The sequence below is a fragment of the Ictidomys tridecemlineatus genome, chromosome 10, assembly GCF_052094955.1.
Source record: "Ictidomys tridecemlineatus isolate mIctTri1 chromosome 10, mIctTri1.hap1, whole genome shotgun sequence".
Classification (NCBI taxonomy): domain Eukaryota; kingdom Metazoa; phylum Chordata; class Mammalia; order Rodentia; family Sciuridae; genus Ictidomys; species Ictidomys tridecemlineatus.
In genome coordinates this window covers 135266635-135289598 of record NC_135486.1, presented here as the reverse complement: position 1 = coordinate 135289598, position 22964 = coordinate 135266635, and the positions used below count along the sequence as shown (strand labels likewise).

Here is a 22964-nt window from a genome sequence, read left to right as displayed (position 1 = left end):
TATTTATGATCCCCATTTTGCATAAAAGGAAACTGAGGCTTAGCAATGAGGTGACTGGCCCAGCATCCCACCGTGAGAAGTGGCACATCTGGGTCTGACTTAAGATTCGATTTTATTTTATTTTTTTAACAGTTGAAGTTTCAAAATCTTGGACTCTTGACAAATCTTATTTTACACATGCTAAAAAAAGTCAAGTAGTTAAAAAAGGTTTTCAGTGAAAAACAAATCTCCTCTTCACTGTGGCCCCTGGGTTTTCTACCCAGAGGCAAGAAGTGTTAGGAGCCCTGGGTTTATCTTTGCAGAGGTGAGCGGTGCCTGAGTCAGTCTCCGGCACGCACCTCCGCATCTTAATTACCAGTAGCCTGCTGAATTCATTGTTCTCTGTTACTTTTTCCTCATTTAACAAGCACTTCAGAGATCTGTGTCTCACTTTATATGCAGGTCTGTCGTTCTTTTTGAGAACTGCACTGGTTTCCTTGAGCAGGCCTGACCTGCCCTCTGCTGAGGGGTTCACAGGGTTTGCCCTGCTGGCTTCCAGCAGAGACTGGCTCGCACCCTGTGGAGTTCTGCATTCAGGCTGGAAGGTTCTGGGTGGACTCGAAGGCCCAGGTTTCTTGTCTTGCAGGGTCTTGGCTTTGGGAAGGGCTGCCACCACCTTCTAGTTCCCTCTGCCTGCAGCAGGACAGTTCTTTCCAGGGGCCAGCTTTCTTTAGGAGGCCACAATTGAGCGGGTTCCAACAACATGTCAGGCATTGTCCTCTCATAAATGTGGCACTATAAAGGGCTTGGTCCCACCGATGTCTCCTTGGGTGCCCCTCGTGGTGCTGGGCCTCCTGTCCTCCTGGCTTTCACGCTCCGTCTCCCTATTGCTGAAATGCCGCTCTGGGCCTGGTGACCCTCCCACCATCTCCTCGTGCTTCCTCAGGATCCCTCCCGATGCCCTGGCAAGGTTAGCTCTGCTTGCGGCGTGTTGTCGGGGACTCTCCCTCCCCATCATGATGACTTTCCGTTGATCCATCGCAGACCACTCTGCGCTTCTTTCTGCTTCCTTTGAATCCCAGTTGGTCCTCAGGGTAGATGCTCAGCTGTGGGTCACCTCGTGGAGTGGACAGTCAGATGGCGTCCAAGTCTCCCTAGGCCTCTGTGACTGCAGGCCCATCTTCTCCCTCCACTTGTGCTCCCCAGCTTCAGCCTGAATCCCTTGAGGTCCAGGACGGCCACTCACATAGAGTTGGCTCTATTTGTCACCATTTTTCCTGTAGGCAAGCTGTGATGGCAAGAAGCAGGAAAGAGTGCAGTGGTCATAAGGACCTGAAGGCTGTTGGGAAGAGCTGGTCATCTCCATGGCACCCCAGGGACAGCCTTGACTTGTCATTGTTGCTTCGGGGCTACCTTGGTCATTTCCCCAGAATCAAGAGCCGGGGCAGAAGGAAGGAGGCCTTTTCCAGTCCAACATGATCTCGGGAGGCGTCTCTTCCCTTGCACTGTCAGAGGCGTGTCCTTGGGAATCTCAGGCTCTGCCCCCTTCTTTTCCAGTTAGCCTGGCTCTCTGGGGGGCAGGTGAGACCTCCCCTAGGCATCCAAGTACCCCAGGGACTCAAGGGTCAAGCCAATGTGCTTATGTGGAACCTCAATTTCCTCTTTTGACAAGTGGGCATGAACATGGCACCAACCATTTAGGAGGGTCCCTAGGACACTGCCAGTGAATTGGGTACCAGACACATGACGAGGGCCCATCCCATTTTCATCTCCGAACTCCCGTGTCTGGTACTATGCTTGGCAAGTAGTAGGTGTTCAATAAATGTTTCACGATAACTTCATTTTCATAGAGCAGAGGATCACTGCAGAGATCCAATGGTAATTAAGCAAAAGACAGGAGCAGGGACACAGTTTCTGCTCTAAATGTCATACTCTAAGCTCAGTTACTTATTTTAAGGAGAAGGAATATGGGATTAAGGGTTGAATTTTTTTCCTTTTCTTTTTTTGAATATAGGTATTTTTAGGACTCTCATTATTTTTTTCCTCTGGTATAAGATGTGAATGAATGCTGGAGTTTGGTTTTTTCTTTCTTTTTTTCTTTTAAAACCCTTTTAGCAGGATTTGATTACACTCTGGGAGAACAGCTCCTAGTTTGAATAATAAATGGAGACAGAGAAATAGAACCTTGTAAAGACTGCAAGACGTAGAGGTCAATTAAAGTCACAGCGGTGAAGGCCAGACGAAGCGGCTCATTAAATCCAGGGTGTTCCCACAGGGGAGCAAACGTGGCTTTGTGTGGTGGAAACAGGGCTCCTCTTTCTGTCTGCCCCTTAGGCGGCTTTCTTTTTCTGTCCCATTTCTGGTCACCTCCACTGAAGCAGAAGAGAGGCCTGGCCAGGTGTGGTGGCACACACCTGTCATCCCAGCAGCTTGGGAGGCTGAGGCAGGAGAATTGCAAGTTCAAAGCCAGCCTCAGCAACTTAGCAGGGCCCCGTGTAAGCAGAAATAACCAGAAATGGGAGCAGACCTCAGATCAGCAGCCGCCCTCATCAGGCAGTGGTGGGGTGGCAAGTGGCGCGTTCTGTGTTTTATGGGTCCTAATGAGAGTCCGTCACAGCCGAATGTTTAGTGTGACTTAATCATTAGAGGCTTGGGCAGTCAGAAAACAAGTTGGCAGATTAAAAATGTAAGTTGTCAAAACAGATGTGAAAGCTTGAAACTTATTCTAACTCGGGGAAAGAGTTGTAAAAGCTTGAAACTCATTGTTAGCAGGCCCAGAGCCGACATGTTTGCCTTCCCCTCCAGGACTCGGTGTTACTGGGAAAGGATGAAAGATTACAGCCCAGAGCTAACGTCTACCTTCTCTCTCCCAGGACCCATTGTCCCTCCTGGGGGGGGGGGGCTGTTGTTCTCCATTTCTTGGGGGATGTTATCTTCCACATCCTTCACCCCGTCTCAGAATAACAAAAAGGGCTGGAGCGACCCAGAGACATGGCTGGGTGGTTAAGCACCCCTGATAGAAAAAGAAAGGAAGGAGGGAGGAAGTCTGCACAACTTGCCGTGTGTGGGGTCACTGCCCCTACTCATGACCTTGGTGCAGCTGGCTCAGTCCCCTCACCTGCCCTCCCTCACCCGCCTGCGCGGGTGTGGTGCTGCGGTTTGCTGTGTGGGTGGTGTGCATTTTTATCCTTTCGCCTCGGGTCAACCCGTGTCATTGCCCCGTGAGGTTGTTTTCTCAGCAGAGCACACTGAGGTGTGGAGGTCTTGTGGCTCTGAAAGCTGGTGGCTTCATTCATGGTAGTTCTGAATGGAACCCAGGGCTCCGAGGCCAGGCCCAGGCAGCTCACCCACCCCCACCTACCCCTGTCCTTTTCAAGGAAAGCCTAGGGTCTGCTGTGCCCCAGGCAGAGCGCCGTGGGTGCTCTTAAACCCCCTGGCAGGGTGCTCCAAGGCGGGTCTCCTGCCCGCACCTGCCTTACCTCCATCTCTTCTGTTCACATGGTGCCCCAGAGTGTGTTTGTTAGTCGTATTAGTCATTTGTGTTGATGTTAAAGGGTTCTTTGAACACTTGGAATCTGGAGACAGCCGTTTTCTAAAAGCAGGACAGTGATGGAGAGGGTGGGCACACCTGGTCCACGTTGGGCGAGGCGCCTGTGATGGAAGATGTTTGAAAATTAGAGGAGGAGTGACAGGCTTTCCTGCAGGACTTCCCAGAGAGTTATGCGTGGTGCCTTGGGCCTGAGTGTAGCAGCATCCCTCAAATTATTTGGCCAAGGAATAACTTTTCTAAGATGTTCTTGGAACTGTGTTCTCAGGAATGTATTTGGAAAAACTAGGGCACAGTTAAATGTCATGTTATTGACATGCCAGCTAGCAGGGAGCTCGCCCAAGCCTGCTGTATCTCATGGGCTGTCTTGGTGCTGAATTTGTAGGGCCAGGAGGAGTGGAGAATGGCCTTGGGGTACATTGACCTAGAACGGCCTAGAATGGCCTTGGGGTACATTGACCTGCCCACAGTCCACAGGGTAAGCCGCGGGCCAGGTGTCCCATCCTGGATCCCAATGGCCTCCCTCCGCCTCCTCAGGTGCCCAGGGCACTGGATTTCCCAGGCTCTGACAGCCTTTTGACATTGGTTTCAGTGAGCAGCTCTTACTGGCTTTCCGAGGTACTCCCCTTTCTCTCTGTTCTCTTTGGTCCACATCTAGTTCTCTATCTGCCTCTCCCTCATCTGTCCCTTTTGTCTCCTCTGTCCCTCCCTCTCTCTTCCTCCTCATTGTCTTTTGTTGTTGTTGTTGTTACCGGGATTGAACTCAGGGGGCATTCGACCCCTGAGCCACATCCCCAGCCCTATTTTGTGTTTTATCCAAAGACAGGGTTTCACTGAGTCGCTTAGGGCCTCACTTTTGCTGAGGCTGGCTTTGAACTCATGATCCTCCTGCCTCAGCCTCCCAAGCTGCTAGAATTACAAGTGTGTGCCACTGCACCTGGCCCCGTTATATCTTGTTTAATAAGATTTACAATGCTATACAGCACAACAGTTATTGCCATTCACCATAAGCACCCCCCCCAACACTGCACATCTTTCTCTTATCCTTTTGATGGTTCAAGACCTTCATGTTTTGTGTGGACTTCAGTGAAGCAGGTATGTAGGATCAGCCTCTGGAACCCACACCCACCCCACCCCCTTCTCTCCCTGCTGCAGACCTGGCCTGTCTCTATGGCACCTCCTGCTCCAGCATTGTGTGTTGACTTTTCTGTTCTTCCCTGAGGCGGGAACTGTGACTTCAGGTCCCTCCTTTCAGCCTGGTGCATACAGCCTATGGATCCGACCCGCACCTGCAGTGTCTAGGGTAACACTGCTGACCTGCATGTTGGATTATCCAGAAAGACACCCTCCTGTTTTGCTGGGCAACAGACTCTGTTAGTCCCCCCTGTGAGCAGCCTGGTTTGTCCATGGGACACTTTCCTCCTGTTGAGGTTCCCCAGGCTGGTGGGAGAGAAAGACAAGTCATTTAAAACTCAGGGGATGAGAGAAATGGAAAAACCCCATCCCAAGTTTTGTAATAAGGTTCACTTCAGAATAAAATGCTTCCTGGGACTTTCTTGGTATCTCTAAAACCTTCCAAGGGAGAGATCTCATTTGAGGGCTGATGCTATTTAAGTATGGAAGCTTAATAGGAAATATATTTTTCAGTTGGGTGGCACTTACCGGAATATCTAATGATCAAGTACCAAATTGCCTGTGGTCCCACGGCAGCTCTAAACATTGCATTCCAAATTTTAAGAGGCTTTTTAATTCAGTACTTGGACATCCGGGTTTTAATCGTATGCCGTCTTGGAAGAGATTATTTTAAAAAGTGCCATTTAAGAGAAGCAACCAAAAGTATATCTCATATAGAGGCTTAACTCAGAAATTAGTTTTTGACACAAAATCGTAGGGAAAGATGCTTACAGAACCCACTTTAAACCTCTCGGTGCCAGGGGATAAAAGCCCCCTCTTTGGGCCCAGCTGTTTCTCTGTCAAGGGGCAAATACCCCAAGTGATCAGTCACATGACCTTTCATATCGGTGTAAACCATCCTGGACTCTAGGGATTATTAACTGCCAGGTCTCATTTCTGACGGCTCTGGCCCCTGAGCTCTGCTTATTCCCACCGGTACTTGGCTCCTACTGGGAGCTCCCGGGCTGGGGTAGGTTGAGGTAGGCCGAGCCTGGCTGGCCAAGTCTGAAGAGCGTGGAGCTTTGAAAAAACATTTCCATGAAGAGCCGGCTTAGTATCGATTGGCAAACGCGGTGTGTACAAGAGTCACCCCAGAGTGGCTGGGGCCACACTGAAGCAAACAGGAAGCATCGGCAGAGGGGCAGTCAGATCTGTGAGCTGAGCACTGCAAGGCGACTTCAGCTGGGAGTGCAGGGAAGCTTTGCTGGCCCCGCTTGCGCCACCCGTCACTCACTCCTGTTTCATTGACTGCTTTATGTGGAGCGAGGCACTGCGGAGATACAGCAGGCGTGGAAGATCCAGCCTCTGCCCTTGGGGAGGCCAAAGACCAGGACACATTTGTGACACCATCTCTGATTTGACTCTGTCATGGTTTGGCATGGAGACGGTCCAGACCAGACAATCCTGATATCTTCCCTGCCACGGATTCTGAAGGAGGGTACTCCAGGATTCTGAGGCCACTTGCACCCCACATTTTACCTCGTCTCTGACCTCTAGCAGAGGTTTGTGTGTGCAGGGCTTGGGGTGACTGCTCACCGCACACCCAGCAGTAGTGATGGACAGTGACCAAGATGCTTTTGCAGTTCACAGGTCCCTCCTACTTACCACCCAAGGCCTTCCAGAAAGCGCCACTGTTTGTCCTTTGGATTCCATCTGACCTGGGTGTACGGCTTGGAGTAATTACAATCCTGAGTGCGTGGCACAGGCTCATTGGTGGTACAAGCAAGGCCTGCTCTGACACTTGGCCTTTGGTCTTGCTCCATGGAGACTGTTATCAGACCTCATCGTCACCTTGCCACACGGGTCATGCAGGCCCTGGCTGCTTTGTCCCCAGGTGTAGTTCACTCAGCACTTGTAATTAGGTTGTGTGTGTTGAGGGAAGAGGTCCTGTGCTGGGGGCAACCATATGGGACCCCTGCTGGGTGAGGTGGCCCCTCCTTCCAAGAGGTCACACTGTGGTGCTGCCCTGAACCATTTCATTTTGTCATCTTTCACATATGGACCCACCTAGCCCCTTCCACTCTGTCTCTACCACACTCTGCAAATTTTCTTGACCAAGACACATTCGTCCAACTCCTAACTTAATTTGTTTCTCTTTCTGCTAAGTTAATGCACACAGTATTTCCAAGGATAAGTACTATCCACAGGACTGCGCTTGCACAGACCCTCTAACTAGACATGTTCTGGGTACTTATCCTTAATTCAACACACTACCTTCTGCAGATGATGGAGTTCTCTTCTGATTAGTCATACCTTGCTCACCAGTTGCTTGTCACTTTTTAATCTTCCTAGTTAAAGGAAATCTTTCTTGAAAAATAAAAGCCCATCTCGACTTCCTTCTCTCCAGAACCTTCCTTCATTAGCCTTGCTGAGCTGGGAGTGAGCAGCTTCAAGGGCATCTCAAGGTTGATAGTGGGAGGCTTGCTTCTCTCCTTGCAGTGAATGTGTAGAGTCTTCTAGTAAAAGTCAAGGCTGCCTTTCTGATTGTTTTTATGGAGTTGAAGTCCCTGGGCAGCAATTCTTTTGGGTCCAGAGCAGATTGTGCCTAGATACGTGGCTCTCTCTTTTCTTAGGGGTGAGCAGAGTACGTGAGCACATGGGAGCAGAAGGGTAAGGGATAAGGGGATTCCTGATTTAGTGGCATAAATCCCACCATCGACTCCCTGACCTGTTCTTCTGGAGATGACCTCTTCCCGAGTGGTGGGTGGCACCTTGGTAGTGCCCATCCTGCCTGTTCGTGAGCTGTAGCCGTTTTGCCCAGGAGGCTGCTGCTCTGCTTTCCTCATCCACACCAAAGCAAGGGGCCAGAGCGTCGGATGTGACTGATGTCCCATCCAGGCGTTTTGAGGTCTGACTTGGCCAAGGGTTCTGATAAAGTTAAAAATACCTTAGACCCTTCCCCCCTTAGAATTCTATTTCTTTTCTGGGAAAGTGCTCATTTCATTTCTTCCTCCTTCCTCCTCTTCTCTCCTTTTTTCTGGGGTCCAGGAATGTTATTGCCTTTGCCAATAAGAGTTGCAAGCCCTCAGCAGAAATTATTGCCTGTCCTGATAAACTTGCATCCACCTGTTGGCCCCAATCACTCCATATGGTGCAGATATTTTTCTTTTTTCTAAAACATTGCTGTTTCTTTAAAAAAAAAAAAATTCTTTTTTTTTTTTTTTTGTAGTTGTTGATGGACAGCATGCCTCTGGGTGTTTTTTTTTTAAATGTAGTGCTGAGGACTGAACCCAGTGCCTCACACGTGCTAGGCAAGCACTCTGCCACTGAGCCTTGGTACAAATATTTTTTATTTTTTGGTACTGGAGATGGAACTCAGGGGTACTTTTACATTTAGCTCATCCCCAGAGAGAGGACTTCACTAAGTTGGTGAGGCTGGCCTTGAATTGCGATCTTCCTGCCTCAGGCTCTCTAGTTATTGGGACTAGACATGTACCACTGCATGGGCATCATTTTCTTTAAACTTAAGAAAATTATAAAACTTTACATTTAATAATACTTATGCATGGAAAGTCATGGTTACAAAGAGCATAAAAAAGATTTATACTCTTTTCTATAGATTTGATAAACTTTTAAGTTACAATGTAAAAGAGAACGACTTGGTGTTTGATGCATTATTTCAACTTTTATGTAGAAAGATAATCAGATATCACGGAAAATATTAGTTTTGTTTTAAAAATAATTGGACAGATGCCACAGCAGGACCTGACATCTGCGTTTTCCTGCCTCTTGTGTCTGCTCTCTTCCCACAATCCCCCCTGTCCTAGCAGTTACCATTGCTGTGACATGTATTTGCAGCACTTGGTTTTCCAACTTTGGTTTTTTGAAAGATGTGCTTTAAATTTTCTTTTTTCTACCTAATGGCACACACCTATAATCCCAGCTACTTGAAAGGCTGAGGCAAGAGAATCTCAAGTTCAAGGGTGACCTCTGCAATTTAGTGAGACCTGTCTCAAAATAAAAATTAAAAAGGGCTAGGGATATAACTTAGAGGTGGAGCACTTCTGGGCTCGATCCCCAGTACCCCCCCCCCCAAAAAAAGATTATTTATATATATATGCAAAAAAACCAAAGCCCATTTTTTGAAAGAATTTAAAATAATGCACAACTTATGTACAGTACAGAACACAAGTGTCCCTCTCACAGAAATCCCACTGTGGAAAGTTTGGCACACATCCTTCCATGTATGTTTTTATGGGTGTACATATACATACAGGTGTGTATGCATGTGTGTGCACATAAAATACTCTTGTTTAGCATAAGTGGGATAAGTCAGATTTCCTTCTTAATTTATGAATATATTTTGGCTTCTATTTTCCTCTTAATCTTTCAGTCTTCCCCATCCTTCAGGGTCTGGTTCAGTATTTAAGAAAGCGCAAGTGGACCTGTTAAATACTGCATTTTGATTTTTTTTTTTTTTTTTTTGGCACTGAGGGTTGAACTTGAGGGCACTTTACTACTAAGCTATATTGTCAGTCCTTTTTTTTGCTTATTTTTAATTTTTTAATTTGGAGATAGGGCCTCATTAAGTTTCTGAGGCTGGCCTTGAACTTGTGATCATCTTGCCTTGGCTTCCCAAGTTGGTGGATTACAGGCCTACACCACTGTGCTGACTTGATCTCCTCACCACCACCCCCTCCCCGCCCCCCACCAGCTTGCTTCCTTCCAATACTAGCTCATGGTTGTCCTTTGGCTTTTCCACAAAAGTAGCATTGATTGAGCACTTATCATATACAAAATTCTGTTCCAAGTGCTGTAAACGTGGTAGCGAGCCCATGAGGTGTGGATGCTCCTGTCTGCATTCTAGAGATGAGGACACTAAGGTGCAGGTAGGATGAGTAAGGCCCCAAGTCCTAATGGCAAGTAAGTGAGGAGCTGGTGAGTCCTTTTTTTAGTCCTTGTGTACCCATCTTTAAATGGACTACTGAGGCCCAGTTAAGAGAGTTGTATGAGGTTTAAATCAGATGACGCCTCCACATCACCCCAAGTCTGGGTAGAATGCCATTCTGTCGTGGTCCTGAGTAAAAGGCCTCTGTCCTGCTGAATTTCTTTCCTAGCACTCACCATCTCTTGGCAAAGAGTTGGTCATGTGCCGTTTCCTGTCTGTCCCCATGTGCTTGGCCGGGCTCCCTGTACCTGCTCCAGGGCGGTAAGCAGCTGTTGAACGGGTGCATGTTCGTCATCACTTCTCCTCCATTGCGTCCCCACTGCGGATGTCCAGAAAACGCTTGGTGAAGCTGCCTGAAACGGTGTTCTCTGCCAGTTCCACATACCAACAGAGGGCCCTGAACTTGACTCAAGATGGTCACATTGCTGTTTTTATTTTTTTTCCTATTGTCAAGAATAAGAAGCTAGTGTGTCAAATATGTTGCCCACCCCCGATTTTCCTGACGTCTCAATTTAAATCCTTTCCAATTAGAGTATGAAATTATCCATCAGTCAGAGAGGACTCGTGTCTTCGGTGGTGGCTGTCAGAAAATGCCAGACCTCACTGGAAAAGCTGTGGGGGAGGGAAGAGCTGGCTAGTGGAGTCTGCCTGCTCCTGAAGCTGTCCACCAGAGGAGTGGGCAAGCCCCAGGTCGGCTGGTTCCAAGGAGGGTCCTGACTCCTGAAAAACTGAGGACCGCTGACCAGGCTTTCTCAGTTCTCCAGGGCTGGACAAGCCTTTCTGCTCAGTAACTCTATGGTTTCAGGCAAGATTCTCTCTCAGTGTTCCCATCTATAAAGTGGATTGTAGTATATTAGGGTAGATTGTGTTATGCTGTAGTAACAACCCCAAGAATTCATAAACAGAAACGGGTTTCTCCCTCCCTCCTGCTACTCGTCCTTCATGGATTGGCAGGGCCTCTGCTGCTTGTATTTTAGCTGGGTATTAAGTAGGAGGACGAGAGCTTGACTGAACACACAGTGTCTCAAAGCTTCTACCCAGGAATGAGACATCACTCCTCTCTTAATTCATCAGCAAAGCAAGTCCCTGTGGACACATCTGACTTGATGGGGTGGGCCGTAGTCTTGCTGCACCCCAGGAGGAGAGAGCAGAACTGCTGATGCATGGCCCAGGGCTCCCATAGGTGTCACCTGGCTCCCAGGAGTTCTAAGGACTCAGCCGAGTGACGTAGTGCCTGCACTTAGTAGGCACTGAGTGGACTGTAGTGGAGGCGGAACGATGCTGATTGGAGACTCAAAGCTGATCCACAAAAGCTTTATCTTACTGATCTCTTTCTGCAGCTCATGTGTGTGGGTTTCAGTTCCCTGAGTTTCAGGTGTGTGCTTTGAACTGAGGATCAAAGCAAGACCTACGTGCTCCGAGTCCTTGACGAGCTCATGATCTCCCCTTGGCAGCAGAGATTGAGGGTTCCTTTGGGGTTTTCATTTTCAGGCCTCGGACTTGCTAGGAAAACTTGCAGACTAAGGTAAGATAAGATGTGAGAGTCAGAAAGACCTTTGGTTCCTGGTTGTCATCTCGGGACGCTTCCAGGGAAAGATGCAGAGACACAGTCCAGATGAAACTCGAGGGATCTGTTGCCTTGGATGGTGGGAAATCTAGAATCGGGTGAGCTGCGGCTCCAATGTGAACCCTGAGATCTGCAGTGTCTTGGAACCCCGGTCCATTTGTCCCCGACTCTATTCTCATCCTCTTCCTGCTACCCTCACAGAAACAGTAGTAGCTGCAGTGATCCCGGCCTCCTAGTTGTCAAGGGGAAGAGTGAATCTCTACCCAGTGTTGGCAGCAGAAACCCCAAGGGCTGTTCTGATCTAACTGGACTATGTGTTGAGCAATCTAGAACTGGCAGTCCTGGGCAAGAGGGCAGGAGAGCAGCAGGGCGGGAGATGCTGATTGGTCCACATTATTTTATGCCCACTCTTGGGTCAAATCTCTCAGTGGGATGATTGCCCCAGGAGAGGAGTGGATGCCAGGCAGCAGCCAGCCAGACCCCGTCCCTTTTTCTTGCCCCCTCCCTCCTCCATTCAATCCATTGCAGCCACTATTATTGAAAAAAGAGATTTTTTTGGTTTGTTTATTGTTTTAGAAACAAATAATATATGAATACACTCTCACAATACATTCTCAATGTAAATATTCAGACTTTGAGTTAAAAATCTCTTTGACCCCCCATTCTGGATTCCATTCCCTTTCCTAAAGATAACTATTCCAGTGAGTTTGGTGCTCATCCTTCCAGAACTGTCTATTAGGATAGAAAGATACTAGCTTTCATGCGGTTTTTTTTTTTTTTTTTTTTTCCTGTTGCCAGGTACCATTATGGGCCTTGTGTATACTGAGGCATCCCTCATCCCAAGATTTTCCTTATAGGTGAGCCATCGACTCTGTTCTGAGAAGGGCTGGCAGAGGGCCTGGTGCAGCATCTGCATGCAAGGCTGAGCTGGGGCTGTGTATGCAGCAGCCTTGGGGCTGTTGGTGTCCTGCTGCCGCTCAGCTCTTGCCTGGTTGGTGGGCGAGCTGCTGCATTTCCCCCTCTGAAGTCCCTCCAGAGTCTCCCCACTGAGAGCAGCGACCAAGGGCCTGTTCTCCCCTCCTGCTCCAAATCCACTTTCCCTCCCACCCTGCCTTGTGACTCCTCCTCACAGCCAGGACTGTGTGGTTGATTGTGTTGCTGGGTTGTGCAAGGCCAGCTCTTGATGATCACGTGCGCCTGGGCTCTTTCCTTCTGTCATCTTCCTGGTTCTTGCTTGGTGTGTGACTCCTGAGCAGAACTTGGTGCAAGCTTCTGGAGTCTGACTGAGTAAGAGGAGCGCACAGGTATGTTGCAAAGGAGCAGCTGGCCCCTCAGCCGAGGTGAGGGCTGCTGATCGCCCCACTGCCATGCCCTCAGCCAGAGTTTCCAGGGCATCTCGATGCTGCAGACCACTGTTGACCCCCTTGAGCGCTGTCTGCTGAGACCTGCCAGGTGCTAGGTGGGCAGCTCTCCTGCAGAAGCCCTGCCACAGCCCCCAGCATAGCTGCCGTTTTACGGGAGGAAAGTGAAGTCAGAGATGTGTCCACTAGTTGAAGGCCACACGGCCAGGTCAGAACTAGTCTTTTAAAAAAAATATTCAAAATGAGGAAAGAAATCACAGCAAATCATGATTAAAGAGCTGATACACCACAGAATCCAGAAGAACACAGTTTCAGTAACCACCTGGTGCACTGTCATTCTTTTTCTCTTGAAGCTATATGCTCCAATAGCCTCTTGATAAGACAGAGCTATTATATCATTTTCTATACAGAGAATAGAAATAATTCAGTTGTTCTAGCCTGGTAGAGCAAAACTTATTTTTTCCAACATCTTATTTAAAAATTTAAAAGCAGTTATGTGAAAGAATTTTTTAGTGAATACCTGTGTACTTGCCACTTAGATTCCACCGTCACATTTACTGTGCCTGTTACTTTGTCCATCCATCATCTGTTGTTCGCCTACCACTCACCTGCGTACCCCTCCACACACCTATCATTTCGTCATTTTTTAAAAAATTCATTTCAAAGTAAATTGCACACACCAGTACGCTTCCTCCAGACACTTCAGGGTCTATGTAGCGCTTTTCTTTACCCCAAGGTGTCCCTTCGTGCCCCTTCCTACTGTTCCCCATGGCCACCCTCCCAGAGTCGACCACTGTTCTGGTTTTTTCCATTATGGACATAAGTTTTTCTTCTCATTGAAACTTGCATGGTGGTTCCATTTATTTTTTGAAAGGTTAATAACTCGCACATGATAAAAATTTATAAGGCAGAGTTTTATAGAAAACAAAGCAAATCTTCCGCTCCCTTCTGACCCTCACTTCTGGCTGCCCTTCCCTCCCAGGCATCCGTGATTGGCAGTTTCTAAAAATGGTCAGTGCCCACAGACACACGGCTCTCATCCCAGCACACAGATTGACGTACCTCCTGCTTCCCTGCGAAAATAGTAGCTTCCCTGGCACACTGCTTTGCATCTTGCTTCTGACGTTCTATCCTGGAGACCTGTTAGCAGAGGAGACCTGTGCTGTTCCTTTAGTGGCCACACAGTCTGGCGGTGTCGTATTCTGTGTGGCTATTTCATTACTTGTCTCCAGGCTTCAATGCAGTGAAAGTCCTGTAGATTTGTCTTCGCACATATGTTGTCTGAGCATCTTAATTACTTGGAAAGGAACTAGAGGTCCATTCTTAGTAACTCAGATATTTTTCTCACACCCTTCCCTTTCCTTCCCTCTTACAACCATCCCTTCATCCATCTGTCTGTCTGGACATCTGCTCATCTGTCCCTCCAGTGGGAATGTTCATTGAGCAATCGCAGTTGCCTGCTGCCATCATGGGCACTCAGAACATCATCCTTGAGACTGTCATTATCTTTTGGGAAAAAAAGATGCATCAAAACTGAATTCACAGAAGTCTGATAGCCTGTCTGGGTTTCTGGGATATCCAGCAGATAAAATGAAAATTCTTTAAGCTCTTATTTGCCATTTGCCTACTCCCAGCCAAGGTTTAAAATCCTTGACCGTTTTTAAAACCACATGGATTCTTTGCCTCTAACTGTAGATATGTGACAAACAAATTAACAGACAAGCATGGAACCCAGGAAGTGGTCCAGACCCAGGCCAGCTGCCTCCTGGAGGCAAGGATTGCACATGGCCAGCCTCACGAGCAGATCAGCAGCCCGAGCCTGGTCACCCCAGCTGGAGGCCAGAGCCATGCCATTCCACACTTTGTTCCTTGTTGCAAAAGGACATGAGAAGGCAGGAGTGCTGGGGTGGAGAACAGGCACCATTTTTGGTAGAGAGCTAACTGACTAAGGGAAGGCTGTTGGACAACAGAGACAAGAGAGAAAGTGACTGGAAAACACAAGTCATGGGCCATTTCATGGTTGGGGACAAAGATTTGCTGCCCTGTTGTGTCTTCCTTCCTGCCTTCTTTTGAGTGGTGTATCTGAGTGCCCTGTTGTTAGAAGAGAGGAAGATTCTTTTTCTTTGTGTGTGTGGTTTTTTTAAATCTCCAAACTAACTTATTACCATGCATGAAGATTTTGAGTTTGCTACAAAGCAGTTTAAAAATTGATGGATGTTTCAGTGTGGAAACTGAGCTTATATGATGATTCATTCATTGAATCAGTCACAGTCAGTATCCACAGCGTGCCAAGTGCTGGGCCAGCTGCTGGGTGTCACGGAACTGGTAGGCAATGTGAGCATGGGGATGGGGAGCCTGCTGTCTGACTGCAGAGGGGTCCAGGGCACAGCTCAGCATGGTGTAATTACAAGCTGAGGATTGTGGGTGGCAGAGGGTGGCATTGGGAAACCTGTTTAGATGTGGTGGTTAGAGAAGGGACCTCCTAGGAATTCACATCTCAGCTGAGACTGAAGAATGAGACCTACTGGCCTCGAAAAGAGAGGGGAAGACAGGGTGAGGACAAGAGGGAGTGTAAGAGACTTGTAACACTGGCCACAGGTTCCACGATGGTCAGAGGGAGGAAATGGGTGAAGGTGTTGTATACAGTAGGTGCTCAAACCCTGTTGGTCAAAGCCCTCTTACCTGTGTTGTTGATTTTAAAATGGCAGCAAAGACTGGGTGGCATGTGGTAAGCAGGGAAGAAACCAGGGCTTGCTGATGCCTAGTGACTTCTCTATGCTGTGGCAGGCGCCCAGGAGTAGAGCTCAGAACACTCAGGTAGCCCTGTCCCTGGGAACTGCTGTGCTCAGCTCAGGGTCTAGAGGCATTGACTGTGTGGGCAGAGGTCAGAGAGGACCAGGTCAGATGTCTGGCCTTGCTCTCCATGCCTGGGACTACCCAAAGCCATTCTGCAGTGACAAAAACAAAAGACTTAGGGTTTTCAGCCACTGTTCACCTGTGGACATCTGCTTTAGAGCGGCAGCTCCCCTCAGATGGGCTTCACCCTGTTGGAGGTGCTTCACCAATACCAATTGGGTTCTATGATCTTCCGAGACTTGTGGAGGCTAAGTGCACAGGCAGGGGCCTCTGCATCAAGGGGCAGCCTGGTGTGGTGGGCAGGGTGCTCTTCTCTGGGCCCACACCTGCATTCGAGTCCCATCTCTATTGCTCACGAATCCAGTGGCCTTGGGCAACTTCTGTGGGCTGTCTTTGTTGTGTGTCAAACCTACCCCAAATTTAACAGCTTAAGTGTTTTAAGTTTTCTTAAATGATTTTGTGGGTTGACTGGGCTCAGCTGAGTGGTTCTTCTGCTTCATATGGTGTAAACCAGATGCAGTGATCTGGAGCCGCACGGAACTGGACATCCAAGATGGCATCCTTATTCATCCGGCCATTGTTGCTGACCGTCCACTATGATGTAGATGGAATTATGGACCAGAATTCCTCATGCATCCTACCCCCACCTGGAGATAGTTGAGCACTTGAAATTGTTGAGGCTCCTGAGCAGGCTAGGAGACTGGGTGGGTTCCTGACAACATTCCTCCTCCTGTTTATTCACATGGAGCCCTCTTGTCCTGTCTGTGAGTGGAGGTGACACCTCTGCCCACAGGCTGTTGAGAGGAGGACCTGGGACCAGCTGTGACATGAAAGCACTCAGCTGGGGCTGCAGTTGAGTGCATCTCTTGAGGAGAGGAGGCTTTTGCCATCCCTGTCCAGATCCTGATTCCACTCAAGGGAGGGAGCTTGCTTTTTTGTCCATGGCTTTGACAGATTGGCTGATGTTCCTTCCTTCCCCTCCCTTCTCTCCTCCTCCTCGCTCCTTCATAAGCATTTATTAAGCATTGGACGATCCTCCACTTTGGTAGAGCTGTAGAACTTCTAGGCTCTGCCCAAGTTTGGGGAAGTGACAAGCATGGTGCAGGCTGAGCCAGTGCTGGAGTCCATGTTGACGTGGGAGTCGGAGCTCAAGGCCTGTGAGAGAGCTGCCCTCATGGCCCGTCCCTGCCCCTCAGGCCCAGGGGAGCCCAAGTCGGGAAGGATTGTGGAAAGCACTGATCCTGCACCAGGAGCGAATTCTTCCCAGTTCTCTGCCCCTCCGTGTCCTCGCACATGCAACGCTGGTGCCGTCTGCTCCAGGAGGATCGAGGACTCTTGCTGCCCTGTTTCCCTAGCACTGGGCTCTGCTCTCCCTGCACCCAGCTATTGCCACATGATTGCACAGACCACAGACAGAGGGGGAGCTGCCCATTTCTTTATGCCCTGTATGGAAGGTGAACCAAGAGAAGGCCACGTCCCCGAGATGAGTCCTTCAAGATCCTCCAGACTTCAGGAGGCCATAGGGCATGTTGGTGGCTAATATCAATAGAAAGTTGATATTTTTGTATAAAATAGTCTCTGCCCCACCTTCTTCTGTCACCAGCATATGAAGTAGAGGAAGCTTTCTGGACGTTTGCTGTGGACTCCAGGGGAGCTCTGGCGCCATTCTGGGCAGGCAGCAAAAAGACAGTTGTAAGATGCTCACTGAGCCTGGTCTGCCACTGTCACCCTGCTACTGCCCTGGAGCCTGGCCTCATGCTCCGCAGAGGCTTGCAAGTTCACTGGTTCTTCTAAGCAGCCTCGTGTGCACTCGGGTAGACACACAAACATCTGGCTTGCTACTCCCAGTAAGACCACAGCATTAGCAGAAAAATGTCTAAATCAAAAGGACTTGGCGCCAGACCCATGCACTGGCCATCTAAGATTCTCCAAAAACCAGCAGCCTGGAGGGGAAACTGATCAGGACCTTGAGTTGATCCATTTGGAAGAAGCTGTTTGTTGCTTGTAATTGTCAAGTGATGTCTGTCCATAAGATGGCCGCCCTGTCTGTCTCTTCCTTCCATCCTTTTGGTTGCCCTTTGTTTCTGCTCTGTGGGACGCCTACGCTCAGATGCTTGGGAATGAAGCTTTTTTGGGCTGTGGCTGTGTTTAAAGGAGGTGGTGTTTGTGCATCATGAGGGAACTGGTGTCCCCAGAGCCTGTGAGTCCCTCCTCAAGTCTGATCCTTAATCTACACACCATGCCCAGAAGAGCCTGCCTAGCCCCAGGTGCAAGGGAAGATTCAGAAGTTCCATGGCCGAGCGCTACCTACAGTCCTGCTGAGGAGCAGATGCGCGCCCCTCCCACTGGACTCCATGAGAGGAGTGTGGTGTGTGGAAGGCCACGTGGGTGCAGAATCCTGGCTCCATCCTTTTCCATCCCTGATCAGTGAACGCGAAGGCAAAGCCCCTTCCATCTGGCCTTCTGCATCTTGGTGAGATGCCTAGGGTGGGAAAGAGATACAGAAACCACATGATGCACACTGAGCTTGCTCCAGGACGTGTGTCTGCCTGTGGTCACTCAACTAACACGCCCTTGATGTAGAAAATGCTGAAAAGTTCCAAATCTAAATCACAGACTAGTCTCTCAGAGGCAGCTGGCTTCTTTCCTAGATGTGGCCCCTGTCATCTGGCATCTCTCTCAGATACAGCCACTGTCATCACCTGGCTTCTTAGATAAAGCCACCATTGTCACCTGGCTCCTTCTCAGAGGCCACCACTGTGTCATCTGGCTGCATCTCACCCCAACCCTGCCAACACCAAGTGAGCTGGGGATCACACTGGACATTTGCAGTCTCTAGCTGCTTGTTATTAAACAGAGACTAGAGTTTTTTATCTCTTTCATGAAACATTTATCAAAAGCACTCTTTTGGGGGAAGCTAATACATTTGTATTAAATTTCTTTAACTTCCTTCACAACTCACATGTCATCAGAGTATTTGCGAGTAGCCTCATTCCCAGTGCTGTGCTCCCAGGCCCTGCCCCTGGACACCACTTTCTTTGGTCTCTTGGATTCACGTCTTCAGCTTTTTGATGCAGAAACAAGTTCAGTGGGATCGTCTCACTTCCCCACGTCTGCCCCCGAGGCAGCGTTCTGGCCCTAATCTGCACCCTGCTTTTGCTTCCCCTACTGATCTATCTAAGATGTCTTTTCATAATAACAGAGAAAGCTAGTGCATTCTTCAGAAGCATGATTACATTTTTTAAAGTAATTTAAGCCATACTTTTTTTTAATCTTACTGAAAGAGGAAATGAAAAATGGGCCTTTTTCCTCCCAATCTCACCCCTAATCTGTTATTGGTAGTAGCCATTTTTCCTATTTATTACATATTTTTCCAGAATTACTTTTAGGTCTGTAGCCTCAGGAATGTGTGTGCGTGCAATGTGTCTGCACGCACATATACATGTGTATGCAAAGCCTATTTGAAATTTCTTCAACCTGGCCATCTCATGTGGACATCATAATTTCTTGAACCCTTCTCTGCAGTTGGATCTTTAGATTGTAATCTTTTTCTTTAAGTTCTTTAAGCAGTGTAAAGAGGGATGATCTTTGACATAAATTTTGGTGGTGTCTTTGGGTTTCTTACAGATGAATTTTGTTTGTGAGTTCCTGGGTCACAGGACATGGATATTTTATTGGATCTTGATACATGCAGCCTCATGTTTCCTAATATTCCATCTCTTTGCAGTCACCTGTAGGAAAGTGGTGGTCACTGCAGTAGTGGGGTGGCACCAATGCCCAGCCCAGCAGATCCCTGGACCCCTGGGGTATAAGACTGTAGGAAACTGGGGCTCTGACCAGAAGCAAGGCAGGAGTCTCCTGGCTGCTTTGCAGAAGTCCGTTCGCAGTGCCATCACAGGGACATCTGCCTGCAGCCCAAGCTGGTGGCTCAGCACAGATGTCTGTGGAGGGCTCAACCTGGTGGCTCTCCCTGTGGCTGCCATGTACAGGGGGAAGGCCCCCTTGAGCTAGCCAGCCAGGTTCTGTGTCTGAACACACTGCTGAAGGGTAAAGAACACGCCACCCTGCCTTCTCAGGTGCTGCTATCAGAGCTCAGAGATACGAGATCTTTCTCCCGGCAGGCTCTACTCTGGGTATCTTACACATAACAGCTCACTCTATCCTTAGGACAACCCCATGTCACTGTTACACCCACCTCACAGTTGAGAAAAGAGCAACACAGAGAAGTGATTTGCTCTTAGCCACACAGGAAGAAGGGGTCTGACCCTGGGCCCAGGCTCCATAGCCACTGCACTCCCACCCTCAAAGCCAGAACCTAGTTCTTCAGGAAGAGCTGCTTCACGTCCAGCCTTCCACACAGGCCGAGGGGCTTCAAGCCTTGCCTTTGAGCTGGTTTTCCTCTTTGCTGAGGGTTCCTGACAGAGGAAACTTAGAAGTCTTAAAGGCCTGGGTTCCTGTCTGCTTTCTGATGTGATCTTGGGCAAGTTACGCATCCTTTCTTGCCTCCTCCGAAAAGTTGGGGGATAGCACCCATCCCTGGGGTTGTTATGGAATTGGCAAGATTGTGGATAAACTAAAGTCCTGAAAAGTGAAGGTGTGAGTTCAAGGGTCTCTCTTTTCCCCTCACTACCTTATGTTCTTCCCCATTCCATTGGGTTCCCCTTAGCCTTGGCCCACATCTTAGAGCCCTAGCAGATTCAGTTTCTCAAGGAAACAACTTTCCTGGGTTTTGGAATAACATCGCTGTTTATGGAGCATCTACTTGTGCTGAACATTTTGCAACCTGCTTTATAGAACAATTGTGAATCCTGGGACAGTCCTGAGGATTGGTTTCCCTGGGACAGAATCAAGGCTGAAAGGGTGGGGCTCACTCAGGATCCCACAGGCTGTTGAGTGCTTGCTGGACCCTTGTCTCCATCAGCATCCCTGGGCAGCCCTGGTGGGGACCATTGTACCTTGAAGCCTGGTTTCTCTTACCCCATCACATCCTCACAAGGCCCCTCTGAGTGAGGAGAAGCCAGGTGCTGCCTGAACTTCTCATACATTGTGGGGAAAGGTCAGGGCCGTTTCAGGGTAGACATTGGCCTTTGGTGTTCGCGTGTCTGTGTGATGCCCATCATGGTGACAATGGATATTTTCCCCATCACCATCTGATATCTTGCATCTCAGATCCTAATTAGCCCTTTATAGCTCCAAAATTACACGCTTTTACATGCCTGTGATTATCTCAATAGGATTAGCAGTCCTTTTCCTGTAAAGATAATTGAGATGGCTCATGGTGGCATATTTTATTACTGCAACATTATCTCCAGCCATCCCTGCACAAAATCTCTCACTATTTTCTAGTAACTGCTTCTTCACCTCATTCTGAACAGGAAATGTTCGGGGATCATTGCGAGGCAGAAATTGTCCGTGATTATGCAAACCATGGTAACCGTATGCATTTTCTCTCTTCCTCTCTCCTCCCCTGGTGGCAGGTGCCCGGAGATTTGAGTCAAACATCCGAAGATCAGAGTTTGTCGGATTTTGAAATGTAAGTCCATGGCATGTGCTCACGAGGGGTATTTTAGAGACGGGACTCTGTTGCTGGCTCAGGTCCCAGAAGACCCCCCGGGGAAACAGAAATCGCCATTAAGCCCGCATCAGGTTGATTCGGTTGTCATGGAGGGTGCTTCTCTGGCAGCCCGGGCCTTCTGGTGTGTTTTATCTTCCCCTTGGGTTTTTGAAAATCTTTTTCCCTGGCTGACATTTCAGATTTGGAAGGTGTCACATAAAATTTTGAATTTTAAAAATTTCATTTGAAAGTTAGATTCCCATCCCTGTGGCCACAGTCCCCAGGGCAGGGAGCAGCTGTCCCCTTCACACAGGGCAGTGCGCTGGGTCGGCTGTACCCCTGGCTCTCTGTCAGTTCACCCAGCAGCCCCTTGTAGGTATTGGTGTCTGCATCTCCTGGGTCATGAGCCTCCCGTGATCTGTGCACAGCTCTAATTCCATTTGCCTCTTGATACCCTGGAGAAACCATTGGTCTTGAGATGATTTCTATTCAGGTTTCCTTGGGTTTGGGACGTGGTGTGAGTCCTGGGTTAAGGGCCAGGCAGAATCTTCTTCCCTGTCCTTCAGATGTGGCCTGTTGAGGAAGGTTCAACCTCCCCTCACTCAAGCCCAGGAGGTGGAGGCCAGCCTGGGCAGCATAGCAGGACCCTGTCTCCAAGGAAAATAGGAAATGTAGCCTTCTTCTCAGAAAGGGTCAAATGGGAAAAGTCACTTCTGAAGGGGGAGCTCAGGGCAGGGCATCAGAAAGAACATTTTTTGGAGCCAGGCGACCTGCTTTGAAACCTCAGTCCCTGAACCTCTCTGGGACTTGAGGTGAAGCTCCTGATACCATCCTTGCAGGGTTCTGGGAGCCATTTGAATGAGATTATAGAAAATCCAGGGCACCAAGGGGTCCCTTATTGCTGGGGCCCCACCATGGGAGGGGGGTAATATCAGGGTGGGCAGGGAGAGGAGGTGAAGGATGGAAGTCCAGGGTGACTTGCTTCCCATTGGCCTGTGGGTGGCAGTCAGCAGGAAGAGGCTACTAGAATGGTCACTGGAGGAGACACATATGGTGGGAGAAACTGGGAGGAGTGGAAGGTGGGAGGGCGTTCCCAGAGACCAGTCATTGTGATGGGGAGGTCCTGGGGAACTACTCTACCGAACACTTGCTGTGGGCAAAAGTCCTTCATGTGTCCCCTAAAGAAGGCCCTCGCGGACCTCTGACTCCATCTCCAGCCCTGCCCTCTCCCCTCCCTGCACACCAGACGCTGCCCGGTTCCTCTCCTGTAGTTCCCGGTCTCCCCACCACCAGGACTGCCGTCTTCTTCACTTAGCCCACGCGTGCCAGCGTTTCCTCTGTCCGGGCGCTCTCTAACTGTCCCACCACACCTCTCAGAGGGGTGTCGTCTCACAGATGACAGGCTTGAGCTGGGGTTCAAACTCTGCTGATCTGGTCTTCACAGACGTTAACTCCCCTGCCAGAAGCAGCCTTCCAGCTGCAACCCCTCCTCAGCTTGCCAGACTCTGTCCCCATAGCCTGGCCCAGACGGCAGCACACCCCCTGGCATTCACTCTCCTTAGATCTAATAGCACTTGGTGACACACCAATGCTAATTAAATAATTTCTATGTAACAACATTAAGCACGTATGCACCTAACATCAGAGCCCCAAAACATTTGATGTAAAAATAGAAATGAAGGCAGTAACTCTATTATAAGAGTTGGAGACTTCAGGACCCCACTTTTACTGATAGATAAGACAACCAGACAGGAGGTCAGTGAGGAAACAGAACACTTGGACAACACTGTGGTGAGCTACAGCCGTGGCCACGGCCGTGTATTTGAATATCAATCTTGCTTCATTAGACCCACAGACACAGTGTTTTTGGAAAAGTCGAAAGAGTACTTGTGCCTGGCATCCTGGTTTTGTCACTTGTTACTTTCTGGTATCCTTCCCACCTCCTGCCCCAAACAGCTGTCACTCAGAGCCATGGTGTTGGTCTCCTGAGCTCTTTTGTGGAGTCTCACATGAAATGGGGGTGAGAGTTTGAAGTCAGT

The 22964-nt window shown here is 48.9% G+C and overlaps 1 protein-coding gene across 3 annotated transcripts in view; it reads left to right on the top strand.

Annotated features, from left to right (window-relative positions):
• Snx29 (sorting nexin 29) overlaps positions 1 to 22964 on the top strand; it is a 375232-nt gene that overhangs the window by 260504 nt on the left and 91764 nt on the right. For all 3 annotated transcript variants that reach the window (XM_078024349.1, XM_078024351.1, XM_078024350.1), the window contains one exon: positions 20849 to 20904. In XM_078024349.1, coding sequence (XP_077880475.1) covers positions 20849 to 20904 — 56 coding nt within the window. The remainder of the gene's footprint in view (positions 1 to 20848; positions 20905 to 22964) is intronic.